This window comes from Halichoerus grypus, chromosome 4 (genome assembly GCF_964656455.1).
Source record: "Halichoerus grypus chromosome 4, mHalGry1.hap1.1, whole genome shotgun sequence".
Lineage (NCBI taxonomy): Eukaryota > Metazoa > Chordata > Mammalia > Carnivora > Phocidae > Halichoerus > Halichoerus grypus.
In genome coordinates this window covers 103,488,236-103,515,118 of record NC_135715.1, presented here as the reverse complement: position 1 = coordinate 103,515,118, position 26,883 = coordinate 103,488,236, and the positions used below count along the sequence as shown (strand labels likewise).

General features: G+C 36.2%; 1 protein-coding gene across 1 annotated transcript in view; it reads right to left on the bottom strand.

Moving 5' to 3' along the window:
• Window positions 1-26,883, bottom strand: part of THSD7B (thrombospondin type 1 domain containing 7B) — a 568,319-nt gene that overhangs the window by 517,020 nt on the left and 24,416 nt on the right. Inside the window, exon 2 of the mRNA XM_078070024.1 lies at window positions 4,877-5,122. Coding sequence (XP_077926150.1) covers window positions 4,877-5,122 — 246 coding nt within the window. The remainder of the gene's footprint in view (window positions 1-4,876; window positions 5,123-26,883) is intronic.

Sequence of the window (26,883 nt, the reverse complement as noted above, 5' to 3'; positions counted from 1 at the left end):
TCCTGAATTCTCCAGCAATTAGCACAGTGACAGGCTGAAGCAGGTGTTGGACCAACAACTCTTCACAACACACCAACTCTGTTCCAGCACTTACACAGTTCCAACGGCCAAAGGAGGCCAATAACCAAGCCAAGTGTTGCCTGCCATCCTTTTCCTTAGCTCTATCTCTGGCTTCAGTATCATCTATAAAGATCCATCAACAAATCCCCAGAGTTTTCTCAAGGAAAAAGAATTTTATCGAAAAAATCTAAAATTGGGTTTAATGCCTTAAAGAGATGTTAGGGACAAACAGGCTGGCCACAGGGGGTTGTTATAGAAACAAATCAAAGTAGGCTGCAGGAGACCCAGATACAATTCTCTGTATGAGTCTGCCCAGATAGATCATAATAAGGATAAATTCATACATACAAGAGACAAGGGGGGATGGATTATTAGAGCCCAGCTATTCAGTGCCAGACCCAAGAATTGAAACCATGGGCTTTTCTGTGCAGTTATATCACACAGGATATGTAATTATATCAACCACACAGCTTCTGCCTCCAGATCTTCTTAGGAGTTTTAATCTACATTGGTCACTGTCACCTTTTAATAGTGCTGTCTTATATTCGATTTCAAATTCTAAATGATCATTTAAGAGGCAAAACAGCCATTTTTGCATGAAAATTCTTGTTTCCTGGTGAAATGGTGGAAGTTGCTGGTGGGTCATCTGAGGTGTCACTTCCAAGAAAGATGTTGACATTTTCCAATATTCTTGTGTGTTACAGTGTCTTCATTCAGCCAGAATGGACTCTCTAAGTCAACACAAGGGATCTGGAGGCACAGCTGTTCCAGCATCAGGTCATCCCTCAGTTATCTGACATTAAGCATTTAAAATGCTTTCCTTATACTATCTAGTAAACAGGGCCACCTTACTATTTATTGTCTGAGAATGCTTTTCACCATCCTCTGAGTTGAGATGTAGGATCTAATACTTCAGATGCTAATCAGGACATAAGAAAAGATACAAGTACCAAGGTAGTTTATAAAACACGTATCTTGCAATGTTTTGAGGTAGAGAATAACGTAGTGCCTAAGATCATGATGCCTAATGACAGGAGATAAACACACAAAGAGAAAAGGTGGCAAGTGACAAGCAGATGCATCCTGTCTCTCTCATTTCTATGCCCACCTCATAATATACAATGTGAGTGCTTAGTGTTATGTTGGAAGGGGACATAAATTTACAAGTACACTGTAATGCAGAATGAAGGGGTTTCTTGGAGTCTATACATGTCTTGGTTAAAAACATACTCTTGAAACAAACATAAGGCTGTACTATGCTAACTTCTTTATAGTTCTCTAATTTCCCATGGTAGCATAACATAGACTAGCTTCTGTCTCCTTTCAAGTTTACTTAAGCCATTTGCCCCAAGGAACTTCCGAAGAGTTCTGGTCTCAGGGAGCACTTCCAGAATGGGCTCCTCTTGGTGACCATTCCTTTCATGGGAACACACCTTAGGGACTGGCCCTCATAGTATTTAGAGCTAAAATGCTGACCAGTGGAGTCCAGCTGGTAAGAAGAGTAGCCCCAAAGCTATGCAACTAAAGAACTTTTTGAGGAATATTAATATGTAGGACCTAGGGTAATTTTCTAGCTCTTCCCTTTTCCTGGAATATTCTTCCCCTAGTTATCTGAAAGGCTACTTTCCTCACTTCTTTCAAGTTCCCCCACCACATCCTGCTTGTTCAAATGAGGCTTCTGTAATGACCCTGTTGAGGTCTGTAACTTGAGCTCACCCCACATCACAGCATCCCAGCAACCCTACTGTAATGTTTTGTTGTTGTTGTTGTTGTTTTTCCCCACAGCTCATGTATACAGTATATAGCTTATTTATTATATTTATTTGGTATACCTTCACTAAAATTTAAGCCCCATGAGGGGGAGAGGATTTTGACTATTTTGTTCTCTGAGGTATCACAAACATTAAACATAGTGCTTGGCACGGTCAATGTACATTTATTGAATGGATGAACACTTCTCTTATAGCACAGATGGTAGAAGGGTAAAAGCCAAACTGCATTCTGAGAGTTTAAAAAAACACTATGAAAAGTCACAGAAATGTACATTTTCCTGCTGGAGAGAAATACGGTGAATTAGATTGCTTAATGTATAGGAATTGCTCTTGAATTCTGGGAAAAGAGAAATGGGCATTTTTGTTGCCTAATAGATTTTTGCTTCCATTTTCCTTGTTCACAATGAATTTTAATCACCAATGTCACACTAGAAATAAAAGTTAGTACACAGTCTTTATGCTTTCCTATGGTAGAGGCCACAGCTCAGATTTCAGACAAATAAGAATGTCAGCCAATGTTAATCCTGTTGTTATTTATGCATTCTCTTGGAATCAGTCGCTAACACATCATTCTCCCTAGGAAACCCTGGTTGGTATTCAGTGAGTTTTCAAGGACTCCTATTTCCTACAAATTCACTATTTGAGACTGTTTTTTAAAAATGTCAAATTCAGTAACATTTCCAAACAGCAGAACTAGAGGGCCAGGTTCATTGCCAACAAAATTTGTCAGACCTATTTTCAGATGTTAAGGTTCAATCAAATGAAGATCAATAAAGAAATTCATCTTGGGCACATCTTGAATTATTAACCTTCCATATTATTTTGTTAGAAAACATGATACATATAAACAGACAACTATGCATATATATACCCTTTTCTGGGTATGTGTCTTTACTACGACTATCATGAAAGTAATGGAAAGAATATTGACTTTGAAGCCAAACAGACTTCAATTCAAATCTGAACACTACCAATTTGCATTACTTTTACCACAAAAGTGCCCCATTTTGATGATAAACTTATTGTTCTTCTAAATAATCTTTGTTAAATCTCTGACATAGTTATTGGCTAACAGTAGGTACTCAATAAAAGTAATAATCCATTATTTAACATATGTAGATGCAATTCAACCTTCTTCTGATCATCAGAGAGGAACTTCTCTGACTCCCAGGAGAATTGTAATAATTTTTAACAAAGAAAAGAGAAGAAAAAAATGGAGCAATGTCTATAAATCAACACCTGGAAGAGGTCACTAGCCATTCCATGAAAGGAATGAAGAAAAACGGGATCAATGTCAAGTTCATCATTAAACCCAGATTCTATTTCTGGAAGCCTAATATTGAGAACCCTTCTAAAGTATGCCTCCATAGAGAAAAAGATTTCACATTACCCAGAAGAAATAATTCCCTACCCCCATTAAATTACTACAGTATGCCTTCCAAGGAAAGGAGGGATTCTCCTTCTGGAGGAAATGAACACACCTGCAGACAGCAACAACAAGGGCTGCCATCTTTGTAGTGCCTCCTATGTGCTGAGCACTGAGACTGACATTTTACATACCTAGTCTGTATGTAGTCAATCCTCAACACAGGCAGCATAATTAGACACATTTTATTGAAGAGGGAAATGCTTTAGAGAGGTTGTATAGCTCGCCCCAAAACACACAATTAATAAATGATGGTGATGCAATTTGAATCCATGTCTCTCCAAACTCAAAAGGAACAAAAATCTCAGGCTTTATGTCATTTCCAATCTCATTCTTTCCCTCAATATCAGTGCTTTTAAAGAATGGACACATCCTCAACACCACTAGCGAGAATTCTGTGAGATAAAGCTAATCTGTAAAGGATCATAAACTACACCTACCTCCTCTGCTTTTGAGGTATGAAGTGATATGAATCTAAGGGGTCATCTTGATAAAAAATGAACAATCAGTAGTTGAATCTGCAATGATTTCAATGGTGAAGTTGAAGAAGTGAGTGGCTAAGACTCTGACAACAGGAAATTACCTCTTTATTCTCCCACCCCTGCCCCACCCCATATACACATTATTTCAGGTGTAAGGAATAGCTAAGCCAATCAACAATGCCTGTTGAACGTGATTAATCGTTTGATTCATTTCTACAAGAAGCTATTTTTTTGCCTTATTTTACTTTTCACTGGGGAAGTAATTCTCAAATCTTACAAATTATAAGAAACTATAGAAAAGGTCTATCTAAAATAGCTACATATTTAACGGATAGAGTTCAGGGCAGCTGTCCAGCAGAAATTACCACAAATTTATTCCCAAAATACTTCTGAATAGCTAGCTAGCCCCAAATGACTTCTGTCATTATCAGACCAGGACTACCATAAGCCAACAATCCAGAGAAAAATACACTGGAGGCCTTCACTATACATACATACATACTACGCTATACATACAGCCAGGCAAAATATAACCAATATAAAAATATTAAAATATAGCTACTAATCTAGGTCAAGCCTTTTCCCAACATCCTCTGGCTCTTTAGGGACTCTATTAGAAGCAATGCCATTGGGTGGCAGGAACATTTAGAGACAGAACTGCATTCGAATCAAGGTGTTGCCACCCACTATCTATGTAACTTCAAAAACTATTTAATCTAAGCATCAATGGCCTCATTTGCAAAATGAAGATGCTATGAATAGCTTCTTAGGTTGTCATAAAATTTAGGTGTGACATGTCAGGTAACAATAACTAATGGTTATTGAGCATTTATCATGTGCCAAGAGCTGGATGAAGTGAGTACTGCTAGTAGATGAGTAAACTAGGAAACTAGACTTAAGTTACTTGCAGAAATTCGCAAATTCAGAAAGTCACAGAAATAGGATTAGAGCCCAGGTAATCAACAGAGCCCATGCTTTTAACCCACTGTGCTATACTGCTTAGTGTAGATCTCGATACTGAGGAAAGACTCAACAGTTATGAGTCACAGCTACTGTTATTATTGTTAAAATCCCTACCCCACATAAAACGAGATTATATAGAACACTGAATACTCATGCCAAAGAATATGCCATACCTGGGGCATGGCTGCAAGAGCTCTTCAACAATGCAGGCCTCTTTCTCGAGAAGTTCAGGGCATTCCTTTCCACCCCCAATAGCAACGTGCTTCACATTCCGGCTCCGGCTCCTAAATCCAGGTGAGAGACTTCCTGAACGACACGTCTTGGAGCAGGGGCTCCAGGAGGACCACTCAGTGGTTTCACAGTCTTTCGGCATGATGCAGGACTGGATAGTCAAAGGGAAGGAGTCTTGCATGCAAAGGCTGAAGGAACAGAAGTAAAAAAAAGTAGGGCATAGATTAAACGGATGCAACCAACATTATGAAGTGCCTGTTATGGAAAAGAAAACAAAACTGAAATTTGATATGAGCTTTCAAATAGGATTTTAAAAAAATGTTAGAAGCATCATGATAAAATAATGAAGAATATCCATTTTAAGATTGTATGTTCTATTTTATCTGAAACTGTAAAGTTATTTCACTCTAGCAAGACGCATAGGTAAAATGAGCCAACCATGAACTTTGTCTGAAGCATTATCAAAAATAACTGAGGCTGGGGGAGGAGGAGCAAGATGGCGGAAGAGTAGGAGACCTAAATTTCATCTGGTCCCAGGAATTCAGCTAGATAGGGATCAAACCATTCTGAACACCTACGAACTCAGCAGGAGATCGAAGAAAAGAATAGCAGCAACTCTCTGAACAGAAAAGCGACCACTTTCTGGAAGGTAGGACATGCGGAGAAGTGAATCCAAGGTGATATTTGGGAAGATAGATGGCGGGGGAGGGGGCCTCTGTCAGCTGCTACTGGCAAGTGACAGAGCAGCAGAGCACAAAATCGGAACTTTTGGGAGTTGGCTCCGCCACGCTGAGGGACGTCACTCCAGTGGCTAAGCGGGGGGTGGAAACTTCGCTGGGAGAGTGTGGTCTCAGGACCCTTGGGGTCACAGAAAGACCGGGGGCCTGAGTGCGGCAGAGCTCCCAGGTATGGGGCGAGGAAGCCCGCTGCAGAGACGGAGCCGAGGAGTGGGCTCTCAGCTCGGGGTTGCCATAAACCATGATCCACGGCACAGTCGGGCCACTACTCTTCCAGCAGGGACCCAACAAGTGGCAGATCCGGGGAGACTCCCCTTCCTCTCCCGGGAGGAGCGGCGTGGGAGCGCACCGCAGGGATCTGCTAGGTTTGGAGACTCCACATGGGGCCGGGTGCCAGAGATAGAAATGCTCGGTCACAGGCCAGGTAAGCATGGAGTGCGGCTGGAGACCAGGGAGATGGGAGTGATTGACTGCTTTTCTCTAGGGGTGCACTGAGGAGTGGGGCCCTGAGTTCTCGGCTCCTCAGGGGCAGGGATTGGGAGGCCGCCATTTTCACTCTTGTCCTCCAAAGCTGGACTGAAAGCTTGCAGGGAACAAAAGCTCCCGAGAGCAAACCCGAGCAGATAACTTAGCCCAGACCGGCAAGGGCAGGGCAATTCCGCCTCCGGCAAAGACATTTCAGAACCAGGGCAACAGGCACCCCCCCCAGAAGATCAGCAAGAACAGCCAGCCAAGATCAAGTTTACCGATCAATGAGAAGGGCAGAACTCCAACACTAGGGGAATACTGCACATAGAATTCATGGCTTTTTCCCCCCTGATTCTTTAGTCTTTCAAAGTTTTTTTTTTAATTTTTTTTCTTTTTCTTTTTTTGAAGTTTTTTTCCCTTTTTCAACCAACATCTTATCAATCCCTTTTTTAAAAAACATTTTTATTTTTCAGTTTTAGAGTCATATTTTATCACTTCATTGTACTTAACATTATTTTTTGTGTATATATCTAAGTTGTTCTCTCTTTAAAATTTTGGGATACATTTTCTTCTAAAAGACCAATATATACCCTAAATCTCTAGTGTATGGCTTTGTTCTACTCTCCTGCCTGATCACACTCTCTCCCTTTCTTTTTTTTTTTTAATTTCTCTTCTTGCTTTTTTAAACCAACTTCGTATCTTATCAATTCCTTTTATAAAATCTTTTATAATTTTCATCTTTACATTTAGATTCTGTCCCTTCATCATATTTACCCTTATTTTTGTACATATATAAGTTTTTCTTTCTTTAAAATTTTGGGAGGCAGTTTCTTTTAACAGACCAAAATATGCCCAAAATCTAGTGTGTGGCACTAATCTATTCACCGCCTGATCATATTTCACCATATCCTTTTTTTTTTCTTTCTTTCTTTCCCTTTCTTTTCCCCCCGGTTGTGGGTCTCTTCTGATTTGTTTAGTATATACTTTTCTGGGGTTGTTGTTACCCTGTTAGCATTTTGTTCTCTCATTCATTTATTCTCCTCTGGACAAAATGACAAGATGGAAAAAATCACCTCAATAAAAGATCAAGAGGCAGTACCGACTGCCAGGGACCTAATCAATACGGACATTAGTAAGATGTTGGAACTAGAGTTAAGAATGACAATTATAAAGATACTAGCTGGGCTTTAAAAAAGAATGGAAGATATCAGAGAAACCCTTTCTGGAGAAATAAAAGAACTAAAGTCGAACCAAGTCAAAATCAAAATGGCTATTAATGAGGTGTAATCAAAAATGGAGGCTCTAACTGCTAGAATAAATGAGGCAGAAGAGAAAATTAGTGATATAGAAGAACAAATGATGGAGAATAAAGAAGCTGAGAAAAAGAGAGATAAACAACTACTGGATCACGAGGGCAGAATTCGAGAGGTAAGTGATACCATAAGATGAAACAATATTAGAATAATTGGGATCCCAGAAGAAGAAGAAAGAGAGAGAGGGGCAGAAGGTATACTGGAGCAAATTATAGCAGAGAACTTCCCAAATTTGGGGAAGGAAACAGGCATCAAAATCCAGGAGGCACAGAGAACCCCCTTCAAAATCAATAAAAATAGGTCAACACCCCAACATCTAATAGTAAAACTAACAAGTCTCAGAGACAAAGAGAAAATCCTGAAAGCAGCTTGGGACAAGAGGTCTGAAACCTACTATGGTAGAAATATTAGATTGGCAGCAGACCTATCCACAGAGACCTGGCAAGCCAGAAGGACTGGCATGATATATTCAGAGCACTAAATGAGAAAAATATGGAGCCAAGAATACTATATCCAGCCAGGCTGTCATAGAAAATAGAAGGAGAGATAAAAAGCTTCCAGGACAAACAAAAACTTAAAGAATTTGAAAACACCAAACCAGCCCTACAAGAAATATTGAAAAGGATCCTCTAAGCAAAGAGAGAGCCTAAAAGTAACATAGACCAGAAAGGAACACAGACAATATACAGTAACAGTCACCTTACAGGCAATACAATGGCACTAAATTCATATCTTTCAATAGTTACCCTGAATGTAAATGGGCTAAATGCCCCAATCAAAAGACACAGGGTATCAGATTGGATAAAAAAACAAGACCCATCGATATGCTGTCTGCAAGAGACTCATTTTAGACCCAAAGACGCCACCAGATTGAAAGTGAGGGGGTGGAAAACCATTTACCATGCTAACGGACATCAAAAGAAAGCTGGGGTGGCAATCCTTATATCAGGCAAATTAGATTTTAAACCAAAGACTATGATAAGAGATGAGGAAGGACACTATAGCTTAATTAAAGGGTCTAATCAAACAAGAAGATCTAACAATTGTAAATATCTATGCCCCTAACATGGGAGCACCCATTATATAAGCCAATTAATAACAAAACCAAAGAAACACATCAAAACAATACAATAATAGTAGGGGACTTTAACACTCCCCTCACTGAAATGGATAGATCATCTAAGCAAAAGATCAACAAGGAAATAAAGACTTTAAATGACACACTGGACCAAATGGATTTCACAGATATATTCAGAACATTCCATCCCAAAGCAATGGAATACACATTCTTCTCTAGTGCCCATGGAACATTCTCCAGAATAGATCACACATTCTAGGTCACAAATCAGGTCTCAACTGGTACCAAAAGATTGGGATCACTCCCTGCATATTTTCAGACCACAATGCTTTGAAACTAGAACCCAATCACAAGAGGAAAGTTGGAAAGAATTCAAATACATGGAGGCTAAAGAGCATCCTACTAAAGAATGAAAGGGTCAAACAGGAAATTAAAGAAGAATTTAAAAAATTCATGGAAACCAATGAAAATGAAAACACAACTGTTCAAAATCTTTGGGATGCAGCAAAGGCAGTCCTAAGAGGAAAGTATATAGCAATACAAGCCTTTCTCAAGAAACAAGAAAGGTCTCAAATACACAACCTAACCCTACACCTAAAGGAGCTGGAGAAAGAACAGCAAATAAAGCCTAAACCCAGCAGGAGAAGAGAAATAATAAAGATCAGAGCAGAAATCAATAAAACAGAAACGAAAAGAACAGTAGAACAGATCAACGAAACTAGGAGCTGGTTCTTTGAAACAATTAAGAAGATTGATAAACCCCTGGCCAGACTTATCAAAAAGAAAAGAGAAAGGACCCAAAAATAAAATTATGAATGAAAGAGGAGAGATCACAACCAACACCAAAGAAATACAAACAATTATAAGAACATATTATGAGCAACTATATGCCAGCAAATTAGATAATCTGGAAGAAATGGATGCATTCCTAGAGATGTATCAACTACCAAAACTGAACCAGGAAGAAATAGAAAACCTGAAGAGACCCATAACTACTAAGGAAATTGAAGCAGTCATCAAAAGTCTCCCAACAAATAAGAGCCCAGGGCCTGACGGCTTCCCAGGGGAATTCTACCAAACATTTCAAGAAGAATTAATACCTATCCTTCTGAAACTGTTCCAAAAAATAGAAATGGAAGGAAAACTTCCAAACTCGTTTTATGAGGCCAGCATTACCTTGATCCCAAAACCAGACAAAGACCCCATCAAAAAGGAGAATTACAGACCAATATCCCTGATGAACATGGATGTAAAAATTCTCACCAAAATCCTAGCCTATAGGATCCAACAGTACATTAAAAGGATTATTCACCACGACCAAGTGGGATTTATCCCTGGGCTGCAAGGTTGGTTCAACATCCGCAAATCAATCAATGTGATACAATACATAATCAAAGAAAGAACAAGAACCATATGATCCTCTCAATAAATGCAGAAAAAGCATTTGACAAAGTACAGCATCCTCTCTTGATGAAAACTCTTCAGAATGTAGGGATAGAGAGAACAGACTTCAATATCATAAAAGCCATCTATGAAAAACCCACAGCGAATATCATTCTCAATGGGGAAAAACTGAGAACTTTTCCCCTAAGGTCAGGAACACGGCAGGGATGTCCACTATCAGCACTGCTATTCAACATAGTTCTAGAAGTCCTAGCCACAGCAGTCAGACAACAAAAAGAAATAAAAGGCATCCGAATCAGCAAAGAAGAAGTCAAACTCTCACTCTTTGCAGATGATATGATACTTTATGTGGAAAACCCAAAAGACTCCACCCCAAAACTGCTAGAACTCATACAGGAATTCAGTAAAGTGGCAGGATATAGAATCAATGCACAGAAATCAGTGGCATTCCTCTACACCAACAACAAGACAGAAGAAAGAGAAATTAAAGAGTCGATCCCATTTACAATTGCACCCAAAACCATAAGATACCTAGGAATAAATCTAACCAAAGAGGCAAAGAATCTGCAGAAAACTATAAAATACTCATGAAAGAAATTGAAGAAGACAAAGAAATGAAAAATATTCCATGCTCATGGATTGGAAGAACAAATATTGTGAAGATGTCAATGCTACCTAGAGCAATCTACACATTTCATGAAATCCTTATCAAAATACCATCCACTTTTTTTAAAGAAATTGAACAAATAATCCTAAAATTTGTATGGAACCAGAAAAGACCCCAAATAGCCAGAGGAATGTTGAAAAAGAAAAACAAAGCTGGTGGCATCACAATCCCGGACTTCCAGCTCTATTACAAAGCTGTCATCATCAAGACAGTATGGTATTGGCACAAAAACAGACACAGAGATCAATGGAACAGAATAGAGAGCCCAGAAATGGACCCTCAACTCTATGGTCAACTAATCTTTGACAAAGCAGGAAAGAATGTCTACTGGATAAAAGACAGGCTCTTCAACAAATGGTAATGGGAAAATTGGACAGCCACATGCAGAAGAATGAAACTGGACCATTTCCTTACACCACACACAAAAATAGACTCAAAATGGATGAAAGACCTAAATGTGAGACAGGAATCCAACAAAATCCTAGAGGAGAACACAGGAAGCAACCTCTCTGACCTCAGCCACAGCAGCTTCTCCCTGGAAACATTGCAAAAGGCAAGGGAAGCAAGGGCAAAAATGAACTAGTGGGACTTCATCAAGATAAAAAGCTTTTGCAGAACAAAGGAAACAGTCAAAAAAAAAAAAGACAACCAACAGAATGGGAGAAGATATTTGCAAATGACATACCAGATAAAGAGCTAGTATCCAAAATCTATAAAGAGCTTATCAAACTCAACACCCAAAGAACAAAGAATCCAATCAAGAAATGGGCAGAAGATAAGAACAGACATTTTTCCATAGAAGATATCCAGATGGCCACCAGACACATGAAAAACTGCTCAACATCACTCGGCATCAGGGAAATACAAATCAAAACCTCAATGAGATACCACCTCACACCCATCAGAATGGATAAAATTAACAAGTCAGGAAATGGCAAATGTTGGTGAGGATGCAGAGAAAGGGGAACCCTCCTACACTGTTGGTGGGAATGCAAGCTGGTGCAGCCACTCTGGAAAACAGTATGGAGGTTCCTCAAAAAGTTGAAAATAGAGCTACCCTATGACCCAGCAATTGCACTTCTAGGTATTTACTCCAAAGATACAAATGTAGAGATCCGAACAGCTATGACCACCCCAATGTTTATAGCAGCAATGTCCACCATAGCCAAACTATGGAAAGAGCCAAGATGTCCATCAACAGATGAATGGGTAAAGAAGATGTAGTATATATATATACAATGGAATATTATGCAGCCATCAAAAAAAAAAAAAAATGAAATCTTGCCATTTGCAAGGAGGTGGATGGAACTAGAGGGTAATTTGCTCAGCGAAATAAGTCAATCAGAGAAAGACAAGTATCATATGACCTCACTGATATGAGGAATTCTTAATCTCAGGAAACAAACTGAGGGTTGCTGGAGTGGTGGGGGGTGGGAGGGATGGGGTGGCTGGGTGATAGACATTGGGGAGGGTATGTGCTATGGTGAGCGCTATGAATTGTGTAAGACTGATGAATCACAGACCTGTACCTCTGAAACAAATAATACATTATATGTTAAAAAAAAAAAAAGGAAATAGTAGGAAGGGGAAAATGAAGGGGGGAAAATCAGAGGGAGAGATTACCATGAGAGACTATGGACTCTGAGAAACAAACTGAGGGTTCTAGAGGGAGAGGGGTGAGGGGATGGGTTAGCCCGGTGATGGGTATTAAAGAGGGCACGTACTGCATGGAGCACTTGGTGTTATACGCAAACAATGAATCACGGAATGCTACATCAAAAACTAATGATGTAATGTATGGTGATTAACATAACATAATAGTATAAAATTAAAAAAAAAACAAAAAAAAAACGAGGCTCTTCTACTGTGCTTTCACCTCTGATATAACCTGGAGTTGCCATTTGTTGACTGGTTCCCAGGTGTCACACACTGTGCTGCAACTCACAGGTACTTTCTCACAACAATTTCATGAGTTTATGTATTATTATCTCCATCTGTAGAAAATAGACTCAGGAAGGCTAAATCAGTTGTCTAAGGTCAAACAAAGGTACAGGTAAGCTGGAGAGTATTAATCTATCCATTCTTTTACATATGGGCTATGAAAAAATAAACAAATGTGGTATTGTGTTTCCCCCACACTGCTAGGCTCTGAGCATCAATTTCCTCATTTGCAAAATTCAAGTGCTATCAAATACTAACCATCTAATTGGGAAACAGATAAATAAATAAAAAGACAGGATAATGGGATAATGTGATGAATTCAACATAAAAGCATTTATAATGATGAGGAGAAAAGTTGATGAGGCAGTGATGGACCACCTAGGAAGGCTTGGGGGATGGGCGGGGCTGGCTGGGAGGTTCTAAGAATGCAGGACATTAGAGCTGCATTTCTTTTAAAGATTAATGGGAACTTCTCAGGTATAGAAAGAAGACTACTTTAGGTCAATGAAATAGCACATTTAAAGCCTTGATATAAAACTTTGTGAGGATGGAAACCAGTGGTTTGCCAGCGCTGGATGTACTGTTTCACAAGAACTAACTATTAAATTTTCAGGAATTTTGCAAGCTAGCTGACTTCATGCAGGTAACTTAAAATTGGCCATGGTAGAAGTATTTACACAACAGAAATAAACAAATCCTACAAATCAAGCCCCACCCCCACCCGCACCCTACCCTGATGCCCAACCTCAAGAACTAGGGGTTAAACATTTATAAGCACACCAAAGCGGGTAAGTAAAAGCCAACTTGTCAACTGTCAAAAATCTGTCCATTTATAAAGCAAAAAGTTCAAAAAGGAAAGTGGATAAATATTAGGTATGTGGGTTCTTCAAAAGTATTTCTGGAAAGGCTTCATATCATGGTCTAAGAAATTCAGGTTTGATTGAGCATTAAATAACTTTAAGTGGAGGAAAATTAGTTAGACTCCTATAGAAGATAGTATTTCACATATTAATTGGCATTCTTTTTTTCCCCACTTTTTTTTGTTATCCATTTTCTTATTCTATCAAAGGCATCCATTACCTTGGAAAGAAAAGGATGATTTTGACAAGAATATAAGTCAACATATGTTTAAATACTGACTTCCAAAAGTGGCCTGTGCAAACTGGTAAAGTAATGAGCTATAGTCAGGCTTTGGTAATAGTTCCTCTGCATGTGTTTAAAAAGACAGAAGTATTAAAATGATTCCATGTTTCTGATATACAAAAATATGTTGATAAGGGAGTCACCAACAGAGAAATGGATTATAGAAGGTGATGTGCAGGGCAGAATAAAACATGCTCAAATTTATGTAAATTATAGTGAGATTTCCATATTGATATCCTTCATGAAGCCACATAGAGTTCGTGTGTCTTTCAGAAGTCACAATAACATAAGATGAACCTTTGGTTGTATATATATGTATATATATGTATGTATATGTGTGTGTGTATATATATGTGGATATTTATATATATGTGGATATTTATATATATGTGGATATTTTTATATATATACATAGCTATTCAGATCATATTACTCCCTTCAGAGTAAAAAAGGCAATGTATACCTCATTACCATTACTCACTCCAATATAACATTTTGGGAGCTTCAGGTTAAGACACAGTAGGAAGAACCTCTCTTGAAAATGACCCACCTATGTCAGAATGTACTATCTCTGGGCATGGTGGAGGTAGGGCGAGAGGACCATCTCTTTTGGTGTATAAAACAACAGAAACCTGTTGATCAAGAAGTTTCTATGTTTTCTGTGTTTTCACTCTCCAGGAATTGTATTGGCTTCCAAATTCATACACTGAAGTACTGTCAGGACGTCAGAATATGTGCATATTTGAAGAGTCTTTAGAGAAGTAATTAAGTTAAAATGAGCTCACCAGGATGGGCCCTAATCCAGTATGAATGGTCTCCTTCTAAGAAGAGCTTAGGCCACAGGACACACAGAAAGACTGTGTGAAGACAGACAGAGAAGACAGCTGTCTACAAGCCAAGCAGAGAGGCCTCAGAAGAAACCAACCTAACACCTGATCTCGGATTTTCCAGACTCCAGAACAATGAGAAAATTAACTTTGCCTTAACTGTTAAGGCAGTCGTAGCACCATGATACGAAATTTAATGGAGTTTTTCAATTTGTGTGTTTTTAGGGAAAAAAAGGCTCAATTTCCAAGACAGATTTTCCTCTCCCTTTAAAAAGAAGGTCCCACATTATGCAGTTCTCTGTCTACAGCTGAAGTGGTGGTTTGCTTCTTCCCATTTACCAGCTTTCACTCTCTGTTGCTCATCTTCCCCAAAATGACTTTTCCTACTGGCTCAGTAGAATGGATAACGAGACTTGCCAAGAATTGCAGGGATTAATCAGGGACTTTTACATTTCTGAAAAGGGCTCCTAATTTTTGGAATTAGGAAGAGCATATGTTCCATTAATCATATAGTCACTTATTTTTAATGTTATTTTCACTAACGTACCTTCTTGGTTAAAAAAAAAACTAAATAAACTAAAGCCCATAACAAATATTATTGTCTACACACAGAAATGGGAATCAGTCCTTTCATAGAAGGTGGTGTGTCTTTTTAATAAAACAGACATATACTGTGGATTTGTCTTTTTTAAAAAAAGATGCTATGGTAATTATACCTCCTTGACATTTACAGAACATGTTGTCATTAGTAAATTACTTCACAAGTATTCACTGTAAAGGAAATCACTGAAACAGAAAATTACTCTAGTAATTCTTACTTCCTCTGGAAATGTAGGGAAATCTCTTTATTTAGAAAACAATCGGAGGGGGAGACAAACCATGAGAGACTATGGACTCTGAAAAACAAACTGAGGGTTCTAGAGGGGTGTGGGGTGGGGGGATGGTTAAGCCTGGTGATGGGTATTAAAGAGGGCACGTGCTGAATGGAGCACTGGGTGTTATACGCAAACAATGAATCATGGAACACTACATCAAAAACTAATGATGTAATGTATGGTGACTAACATAATAAAAAAAAAGAGAAAAAAAGAAAACAAGGAAAGAAACTCCTATGAGGTAAAACTCAACAGAAAAGTATCTTCCCTTCATCAACACTTCAGTTACTACTTTAAAATAATATTAAATATCTTAAACATTCAGAAAAGTAGAGTAATATAATGCATACTCCTAGACTTTACTAGCAAAGGTTAACATTTATGTCAGATTCTGTAAAATAAATAAAAAATTACAAATTCAGGTAAAGTCCCATCTCCACTGTAATCCCATCTCTAGCTCCCTTCTCCAGACATAGCCACTATACTGAAATTGATTTTTATTATTCCCTACAATGTTTTTATAGTTTAACTAAATATGTATATGTTCATAAATATCTACAGCATTCATTGTCTTGCATGTTTTTAAAAGTTTTACTTAAATGTTTTATTAAACATATTACTTCTGGAAATTACTTTCCTCACTTAATATTATGACTTCTAGATCTATCCATGTTGATAAATACAGATAGTGTGCATTGATTTTTATTAGTAATATTCCAATATGAGTACTTAGCAATTCATTTATTCATTTTCCCATTAGTGCACCTTTTGGTTGTGTTTAATTTCTTGCAAATCCACAGGATTATGTATTGAACCTCTTTTTATAGGTCTCTGTACTACACATGTGTAAAATATTTTCTTTAGTATATTTGCCCTGAGTTGGGCTATAAATAGTCATATAATCAAATGTACTAGGTATTGTGAGATTTTTCCTTTCTTACATGTTCAAAAAGGTATTATCAGACTTTGTTTTTTGTTTTTTTTTTTTCTCATATTAGGAAAGTACATTTGTTTTTTGAGCTGACCATTGAGTTTTATTTTCATCTCACATTCAAAATGACTATTCAGACATCCCATCCTGTGAACTGGCCATTCACACTGCTTGTCCATTATGGTAGACTGACTAATGCTCACCTTTTTCCCAGGATGGGAATTCCCCTATCTCTTGCTTCCTTGTAGAGACCTGGCTGTTAATTCTATGAAAGCTGACTGGAAGAAGAGAGTTGTTGGGGCACTTTCACAAACTATGTATGGATTTTCACTCAATCTGCATGTTCACAGAATGATTTTCACACTTAAACTACATTTTGCAGGTAAAGGAGTAACTTTTAGGCCTATTGAACACATTTATCCTCAAAATTACTTAGTGCCTATAACTGTTAAGCCTTCCAAGTATCTTATATTAGAATCCAGTAGCCTATAGTGTGGTAACAAATCCTGAAATATGAATGATTTAACAAAATCACTGTTCATTTTCCTTCCGCATACAGTTCAGTGTAGACTGTCCTAAAAGGTACTCTACCTGAAGACTTAAAAATCCAGTGTGTGTCCATCTTAGATATTCACCATCTAAAATACATGGCTTCCAAGTTCACCTTTAGAAAGGAAAGACAGAGTAGGAGGATGGTCCAAAGTGATTTATAACTTAAGCCTAGAAGTGGCTTACGTTACTTCTGTCTACATTTTATTGGCCAAATCAGTCAAATGGTCCCAATATAACTGCAAAGAAGATGGTGAAATGTCTTTCCATGTGCTATGGAAGAGGCAAAAATGTGATAGACACATAGCTTTGTGTCTCATACATCTGTGCCATGTAAACTGATTTGCTTCTTGCAGATCTTCCAACTGAAAGGGAGCTTTCAGCTTTTTCCACTCTGCTAGGTAAATTACCGCTCATCCTTCTGCTTTCCAGCTCCCAAAATTTGTTGACATTTCTATTTAGCTGTCATATCCATTCCTATTATATTTGTCCTTGAGAGTTTATGTCTTTTTTATTCCTTTACTGTTAAGTGGGGTTCTAGAACATAGCAGTGATAAATGATTATGTTCATTTTGCCATATTTAACAAGAAGCCTGAAAAGTTATTTGATACAGAGCTTTGTTAAAGCCACAAAATGATCCAATCTATAAATTAATTCCTGAAGAGCCAAATCTACCCTACACATGGAAAAACTACCGGCTAGAAGTAATTAAACACGCATGAGTAAAGTATCAAATTGTGGAACTATTTTCATTTCCATTAATCTTGTTCTACATTATATAATATTTGTTTATAGAATTTAATACTTCCAAAATATGACATATAGTTAAAAAGTTATTTTTATAGAAGTGAAACTGCAACTAACTTGGGCCATTTGGAAGCACAGTTATTCTAATTATTTAGCAAGAACACTGCTATCCATATGGTAGCAGCTTATCCAAATCATAGCAGACTAACAAGGGAACAGTTGCTTCCAGAGCTTACAGATTCTAACTTCGAGAATGATTGCAAGATCACATCATGAAAATGACACCAGGGAATAAAAGGTGAATGGTGAAATGAAGAGAAATAAACTAAAACTGAGAAAGGCTTAAAAAAAGAATACATTTGGGAAATCAGATAGAATATATGCCATCTATTTTAGTGATTTTGACTCCAAACTGGTGGCATTTTTCTGCTACCAGTCAAACTGACTGGGATATCTGAAAAGAAAATAAGAAATTATAGCCTGAAGAAGAAAAAACAGGCACGTAACAAGTCTTACATATAAAATCCCTGGATGCTTTAGAAAGCAGACTAATATGTGGGCTGCCTATGACAATATAAAATTCAGCAAGAAAAGACATTCAAATAAGCAGAGTTTCTAAAATATCTGGAAGACAAATTTGAAAATGTAAGAATTTAAAATTCCTATGAAAAAATACTAAGCATTACTGAGAAATTTTAGCTGGAAGATTACGAGTTTACTTTTTTTCTATAACCTCCTTACTTGGCCAAATTAACCTGAGGTAAATGATGTCTTGTTTAATAAAAATTATGTTTATGTTAGGTTAGAATATATAACTAAGAGGGCCATACTTAAGTTATTTTTTTTCTTTCTGATTCTCAATAAAAATAAAACTAAGATATTGATATGCCTTTCAGTTTTTTTCCAGTTTTATTGAAAAATAATTGATATACATCACTGTAGAAGCTTAAAACATACAGCATAATGGTTTGATTTACATTATTGTGAAATGATAACCATATTAGGTTTAGTTAATGCCCATCTTCTCAGAGAGATAAAATAAGAAAATAAAGAAGAAAAGAAAAAGGTAAAAAAAAATTCCTCTTTGTGATGAGAACTCAGGATTTACTCTCTTAACTTCTCTATGTATCATACAGCAGTGTTAGCTATAGTCATCATGCTATACATTCCACCCTTAGTACTTATTTATCTTAAAACTGGGAGTTGTATCTTATGACCAGCTTCCTCCATTTCTACCTCACCCTCACCCTCCACCTCTGGTAACCGTAAGTCTGATCTTTTTCTTTGAGATTTTGTTTGTTTGTTTAAGATTACACATATAAGTGAGACCATGTCGTATTTATCCTTTCTACCTGACTTATTTCACTTAGCATAATGCCTTCAAGGTCCATCGATGTCTTCACAAATGGTAGGGTTTCCTCATTTTTTTATGCCTGAATAATATTCAATTATACATATTTTATACATTATATATATTGTGTATATAATACACATACACATACCCCACAATCCACAATTTCTTTATCCATGCTTCCGCTGATGGACACTTAGGTTGTGTCCATGAATGGTTATCGTAAATATGTTATGAACATAGGGGTGAAAATAACTTTTTAACTTAGTGTTTTCATTTCCTTTGGATATATTCTCAGAAGTGGAATTGATACATCATATTGTAGTTCTATTTTTAATTTTTTGAGGATCCTCCATATTGCTTTCCATAGTTGCTCTACCAAGTTACAGTCCCATCAACAGTGCACAGGGTTCCCTTTTCTCCACATCCTCACCAGAATTTGTTACCTCTTGTCTTTTTGATGATGGCCATTCTAACACACATGAGGTGATACTCATTGTGGTTTTAATTTGCATTTCCATAATGACTAATCATATTGAGCATCTTTTCATGTACCTGTGGTCCTTTGGGTATCTTCTTTGAAGAAATGTTTATACAGGTCCTTTACCCATTTTTTAATTGGGGTATGTATGCATGTATGTAAGTATGCATGTATGTATATATTGAGTTGTATGAATTCTTCATATATTTTGGATTATAACCCCTTATCAGACACACAGTTTGCAAATATCTTTTTCCCATTCTGTAGTTTGCCTTTTTACTTTGTTGATAGTCTCTTTTACTGTGCAGAGCTTTTTAGTTTGATATAGGCCTACTTATCCATTTTATAATTTTGTTTTTGTGCTTATGGTGTTATACCTAAAAAATCATTAATAAGACCCATGCTAAGGAGCTTAATTCTTTAGTTTTCTTCTAGGATTTTCATGGTTTCAAGTCTTATATTTAAGTATTTAATCAATTTCAAGATAATTTTTGTGAGTGGTATAAAATATAGGTCCAGTTTCATTCTGTTACATATGAAAACCCAATTATCCCAGCACCACTTATTGAAGAAACTGTCTTTTCTCCATTGAGTATTCTTGGCTCCATTCTCAAATATTACTTGGCCGTGTATATTTGGGCCCTTAACTCTGTTCCATTGTCTATTTACCTGTTTTTATGCCAGTGCCATACTGTTTCGATGACTATAGCTTTATAATATAGCTGGAAATAAAAAAGCGTGATGCCTCCTGCTTTTCTTTTCTTTGTCATGATTTCTTTGGCTCTTTGGGGTCTTTTATGATCTATATAAACTTTAGGAAATTCTTTTCTATTTCTTTAAAAAATGCCATTGGAATCCTGATAGGGATTGCGTAATCTATAAATGGCTTTTGGTAGTATTGATATTTTAACAATATTAATTCTTCTAACCCATGAAAATGAAATACCTTTCCATTTATTTGTGTCTTCTTTGATTTGTCATCAGTGTCTTACAGTTTTCAGCACAGAGATCTTTCAACTCCTTATTAAAATTTATTCCTAAGCATTTTATTATTTTTGGTGTTATTGTAAATGTGATCAATTTATTTCTTTTTCAAAAATTGTGCTGTTAGTGTACAGAAATGCTACTGATTTTTGAATGTTCATTTTATATACTACAACTTTACTGAATTCATTGATTAGACCTAACAGGTTTTTTTGGTTGAATCTTTAGGATTTTCTACATATAAAACAGGCCATCTGCAAATAGAGACAATTTTATTTCTTCCTTTTTAATTCTGATACCTTTTTTTTTTTCTTACCTGATTGCTCTAGCTAGGACTTCTAGTACTATGTTGAACAGAAGTGATGAGAGTGGACACCCTTGTTTTCTTCCTGATGTTAGAGGAAAAGCTTTCAACTTCCCACCATTGAGCAAGATGTTAGCTGTGGGCCTTTCACATAATGCCTTTACTATATTGAGATCTGTTTCTTATATACCTAATTTGTTAAGAATTTTTATCATGAGTGGATGTTGAATTTTGTCAAATGCTTTCTCTGCATCTATTGAGATGATCATATGATTCTTTTCTTTCATTCTATTAATGTCATGTATCACATTGATTGGTGCATTAAAACATGCTTACATCCCAGAAATAAACCCCACTTGATCAGAGCACACCATCATTTAAAAGTGTTGCTAATTTCAGTTTGCTAGCATTTCATGAGAATGTTTGCATCTATATTCACCAAGGATATTGACCTATAGTTTTCTTTTCAAGTAATGTCCTTTGCTGGTTTTGGTATCAGGATAGTGCTAGCCTTGTAAAATGAGTTTGGGATGGTTCCCTCCTCTTTAATTTTTTGGAAGAGCTTGAGAAGGAATGGTGTTGATTCTTCTTCAAATGTGTGGTAAAGTTCATCAGTGAAGCCATCAGGTCCTAGGCTTTTCTATTTATTAAAAAATCACTAAATCTCCTCCCTAGTAATTGGTTTGTTTCCTGATTTAGTCTTAGTAAATTGTAAATTTCTAATAATTTTTCCATTTCTCCTAGGTTGTCCAGTTTGTTGGGTAACAGCTGTTCATAGTGGCCCCTCATGATCTTTTCAATGTCTCTGGTATAAGTTGTAACATCTCTTTTTTCATTTATAATTTCTAAATTTGAGGCTTTTCTCTTTTTTCCTTGGTTAACCTAGCTGGTGGGGAGGGTTGTCAATTTTTTTTATCTTTTCAAATAACCAACCATGTTCACTAATTTTTTCGAGTGTTTTTCTGTTATTTCCTTTATTTCTGCTCTAATATTTATTATTTCCCTTATTCCACTAACTTTGGGCTCAGTTTGTTCTCCTTTCCCATGTTACTTAAGGTGTAGAGTTAGGTTGTTTATTAAAATATTTTTTGCTTCTTAATACAGGCATACACTGCTATATACTTCCCTCTTAGAACTGCTTTTGCTGCATCCCATAGGTTATGGATGTTGTTTTTCCTCTTTTGTCTGTCTTGAAAAACGTTTTTTATTTCCCCTTCCACTTCTTCAATCCACTGGTTGTTCGGGAGAGTGCTGTCTAATTTCTATGTGTTTGTGAATTTTCTAATTTTCTTCTTGTTACCGATTTCAAGTTTCATGCCATTGTGGTCAGAAAAGATACTTAGTATGATTTCAGTTCTCTTGAATTTTCTAAGACTTGTTTTGTGGCCTAACACATGCTCTATAAAACCCTATAAAATGTTCCATGTTTATTTAAAAAGAATATGTATTCTGCTGTTGTTAGATAGAATGCTCTGTGCGTGCCTGTTAGGTCTATAGTGCTGCTCAAATCTGCTGTTTCTTTATTGATTCTCTGTCTGGATGATTTATACATTGTTGACAGTGGGGTATTAAAGTTCCTACCTATTACTGTTTATTTATCCTTTTAGCTCTGTTAGTGTGTGCTTTATATACTTAGGTGCTCCAATACTGGACACATCAATATTTATAATTGTTGTATCTTCTTGATGTATTAACCCAATTATCATTACATAACGACCTTCTTTGTCTCTTTTTACCATTTTTAGTTTAAAGTCTATTTTGTCTGATATAAGGAAGGTACCCCTGCTTTTTTTGTTGTTTTTTTTGTTTCCATTTGCTTAAAATATCTTTTTCCATCCCTTCACTCTCAGTTGATGTGTGTCATTAGGGCTAAAGTGAGTCTCTTCTAGGTAGCTTTTTGTTGATCTTGTTTTTTTATCCATTCTGCCACTCTATAAGTCTTACATTTAAAGTAACTATTGTTAAGTGAGGACTTACTGTTATTTTGTTAATTGTTTTCTGTTGTTTTGTAGGTTCAATGTTCTTTATTTCTTTTTTGTGTGTGTGTTTTGATGTCTTTTGGTCAGTACGCTTTGTCTTCATCAAGTTCTTTTGTGTAATTACTATAGGATTTTCCTTTGTGGCTGCCAGGACTTACATAAAATATCTTAAATTTATAGTATCCTCTTTTTAAAACTGATAATTTCAATATAATTCATAAATTTTACCCTTACTTCTCCACCTCCTTCCATTTTAGGTTATTGTTATTATAATTTACATTTTTTTAATATTGAATAACTAACAAGAGATTACTGTAGTCATTATTTTTGTTATGCTCCTTTTTTAACTTTTAAACCAGAATTGTAAAATGAGTTATGCACCACTGTTCTCATATTGCAAAAATCTAACTATGACTATATTTATCATTTCCAGTGAGTTTTATGTGGGTTTTTTTTTCCTTCTTTTTTCTTAAATGTTTTCATGATGTTAATTAGTGCTATTTACTTCCATTCAAAAAATTCCCTTTAGCAATTCTTGTAAGGCAGATTTGGTGGCAATAAACTCCGTCAGCTCTTGTTTGTGTGAGAAAGTTGTTATCCCTCCTTCATTTCTGAAGAACAGCTTCACCAGGTATTGAATTCTTAGTTGCATCTTTTTTCCTTTCAATATTTTGAATTTGTCATCCCATTCCCTCCTGACCTAAAAAGTTTCCTCTTAATTTCTTATTTTTATTTATATGATTTTAAACTTTTCAGTAAGTAATAAGACTAACATCATGCACTAATGCTAAAATAACAATGTGGAATTGTATTTTAAATATGCTGTTCAGTTGCTTTGCTGAGATGAAGAAATTATGCTCTAAACATAAAGATAAGCACACAGATATACTGAGATATGAAATTTGTAGAAGGAATATCCTTGAGAGTGATATTATATTAAAGTGGAATGTTTTTAGTACTGTGGTCATTTCCTGTCACTAGAAAACATTATTCAACGCAGATTTAAAATGTGGTGCAAGTTCTAGAATAAAATGGATTTTATTTTCTCCAAATTTCTTAGAATACTAAGAATGATATGTTAGTACGTATTTATGGATGTATGTGTAAACAGAGATAAAAGCAATATCAGCAATCACCTGAAAATCTTAGCCACTGTCCTCATTTTATAGAGAAGGAAACTGATGCCTATTTTTTTTTTTTCTAATGGGCACAAAAGAAAAAGTATAGAATGGTCAAAATTAAAATTAAATCCCTGTCTTTTAGGGCAAAATTATGTTGACAGGTAATCCATGTGAGAATTCTTCTGGTTACCAACTCAAATTTATAAGATCTGGCAATGCATTGAAAAAAAAAAATGCCTATCATGGCTTCCAGGTTTGGAGAACACTGACAGTTGCCTAATGCTGAACTTCTCCCACCGCTATTGCATCAAAAAATTATCAATTAACAAGAACAAATCAAACCACACATGACCCTTGTGTTCACCATTGCTAGAGACAGAGAAGATGAACACACACACACATGCACACACACCCTTCAAGTTATGCATAAGTAGAAAAGTTCTAACAGATTACTTCACTAACCACCTAACAAATGCAACCTACTGGTCATGGAACATGGGGAGGAGCATCCCCAGAGATTCCATGAAAAAGACTAAGAGGAGTAAAACTCTTAGATGAAGCACTGACAAATCATTTCCAGAAGAAAGTTTACCAGTAAGTTCAAAATACAGAACATAGGTCAGATCTTGGTAGCTCAGATGTAGATGCGGAGAAGAGCCCTGAAAGTGTGTGGGCCTGGAAGTGGCAGTCTTGGAGAAGCATTCCTGGGGGAGAATCACAGAGAGAGAAAATAGCTGGTAGGACTTAGAAATGAGGCCATAAAGGGAAGAAAGGAAATAGAGGAGGGAAAAAAAGGATCCTGTAGAAACAAAGGTGAAACAAAACATACCAATCTTCCCCCCCACACTACTACTGGCAACAAAATGGTAAATGAAATTTCACAGAAGAGGGCAAAACTGATAGAAGAGGATGTTTTTGAAATAGACACTGTGTTCAAGAAATGAATAAGAAGAGGGATGCCTCCGTGGCTCAGTCGGTTAAGTGGCTGCCTTTGGCCCAGGTCATGATCCCAGGGCCCTGGGATCGAGTCCCACATCGGGCTCCTTGCTCAGCAGGGAGCCTGCTTCTCCCTCTCTCTCCCTCTGCTTGTGCTCTCTCTGTCAAATAAATAAAATCTTAAAAAAAAAAAAAAGAAATGAATAAGAACAGAAATAAAGCAGACTACATCCATTCAAAACTATAAAGAAAAATCAGAAAATCTAAAAGACTCTGCTGGTGAGAAGTCTCCACTACACAAACAATGAAGCTGAGAAAATACCATAACATAACACATGAAATTGCAGTAAATATCCTCAAATAAACATGTGGACAATTTTAAAAGCCTACCTTGAATGAGAAATACAAATGCTAAGACCACAATGCACAAAGAAAAAAAAAAAAAAAACAAGAAGGAATAAAATAAAATGAGAACTGATTGAACTTAGGAAAAAAATAGAAGAAAAGATCATTTCAAAAAATGAATACTGAATCACAGATGCCCAAGAAAGAACAGATTCAAATGAACACAAAATATAGGATGCTGGAAAAAACAAAGAGAAATAAGATTAGATAAAGAAAGAAGTAAAGTAGGTCCAAGAAAGTGGAATGAAATGGGGAAGTGGAAAATAGGCAGGACGGTCCAACACATTAGATGTTCCTGGGGAAAAAAATACGATAGAACAAATCACTGTTTAAAAATACAATTTTAAAAACATGTTCCAAAAACGAAAGAAGACCAGAATCTATACAAGAAAGGACCCACCAGATACAAAGGAAATCTGACCCAGAACAAACAACCCTGAGACACATACTAATGAAACTATTAGATTTTGAAGATAAAGGAAAGTAATCCAACAAAAAGATGAAATAACTAACAAATGCCAAAAAAATAAACTGGCAACAGACTTCTTGGAAAGAACATACAGATCAAGGCTGCAGTGAATTTTCAAGAAAGGTAAAGAGAAAATGTGTGACAAGAATATTATATCTTGCTAAATTGTCCTTCAAATAGTTTTTAACATGCCAAATTCAAGAAATACTTTTTAGTGTGACTTTCCATAGTAATCTACTGCATGTTGAGCTGCATTCCACCAAAGACAATTTGACTAAAGGACTGAGAGTAAGCATTTTGTATATGTAACTGTAAAACTAAGACTACAATGCGGGTGGAGACATGGGTAGAAGAATAATATATAAACGTTATTTGTTCTGACAAATAGAAAGAATTCACCTAAAATATGGAAGGATAAGAAACAGAAAAATGGGAAAGCAGAATAAGATCACAGGTAATAGGTAAAAGTCATTGAAAACTAACATATATTACATATAGTAATAGATTAGTTTAGATAAAGGAGAGGAAAAGGCACTATAAGAAGAGTTAATATAAAGATAGTCCCTAAAATAAAAATACAAGCATTCTTAAATACCAAAACTAGATTTAAAGGCAAAAAGTACACTCCAAATAAAGACACATAGTAAATATGAATGACATACACTTAATGCAACATAAGATGATGGAATTGAGACCAGTTATATCAACAAATGTGAAAGTTAATTCATCTGTTAAAAAAAAATTACTGTTTACATTGACTCACAAAGTGAAACCCAACTCCATGCTGATGGTGAATATGAGACATACTTAAAATGTGGTGATTCAAAAAGGCTAAAAATAAAGAGATAGATGAAGATTTAGTAAGCAAATGAAAACAGTAAGAATGCATGTGTTGCAATCCTCATATCAGATAAAGTAAAATCAGCCAAAAATGATGAGAAGAGTTAAATAAGGACACTTCATAATGTTAAAAGCTACATTCCACAATGAAGATATAACAGTTTTTAATATCTATGTGTCAAATAATACAAGCAACTGTGCATAGAAAAAAATAGAAGATGCAAGAGAAACAGATAGAAATGCTAATAATAGGGAATTTAACAATTGTTCAGTCTAAGTGAGGACAAGTGGACAAAAAATGAGATATTGAAAAACCTAAATTGTATAATAAGTAAGGTCCATATATAGTCACACCAATAATAGAGGATAAACCTTCTTAAGTGCACAGAGACCATTTA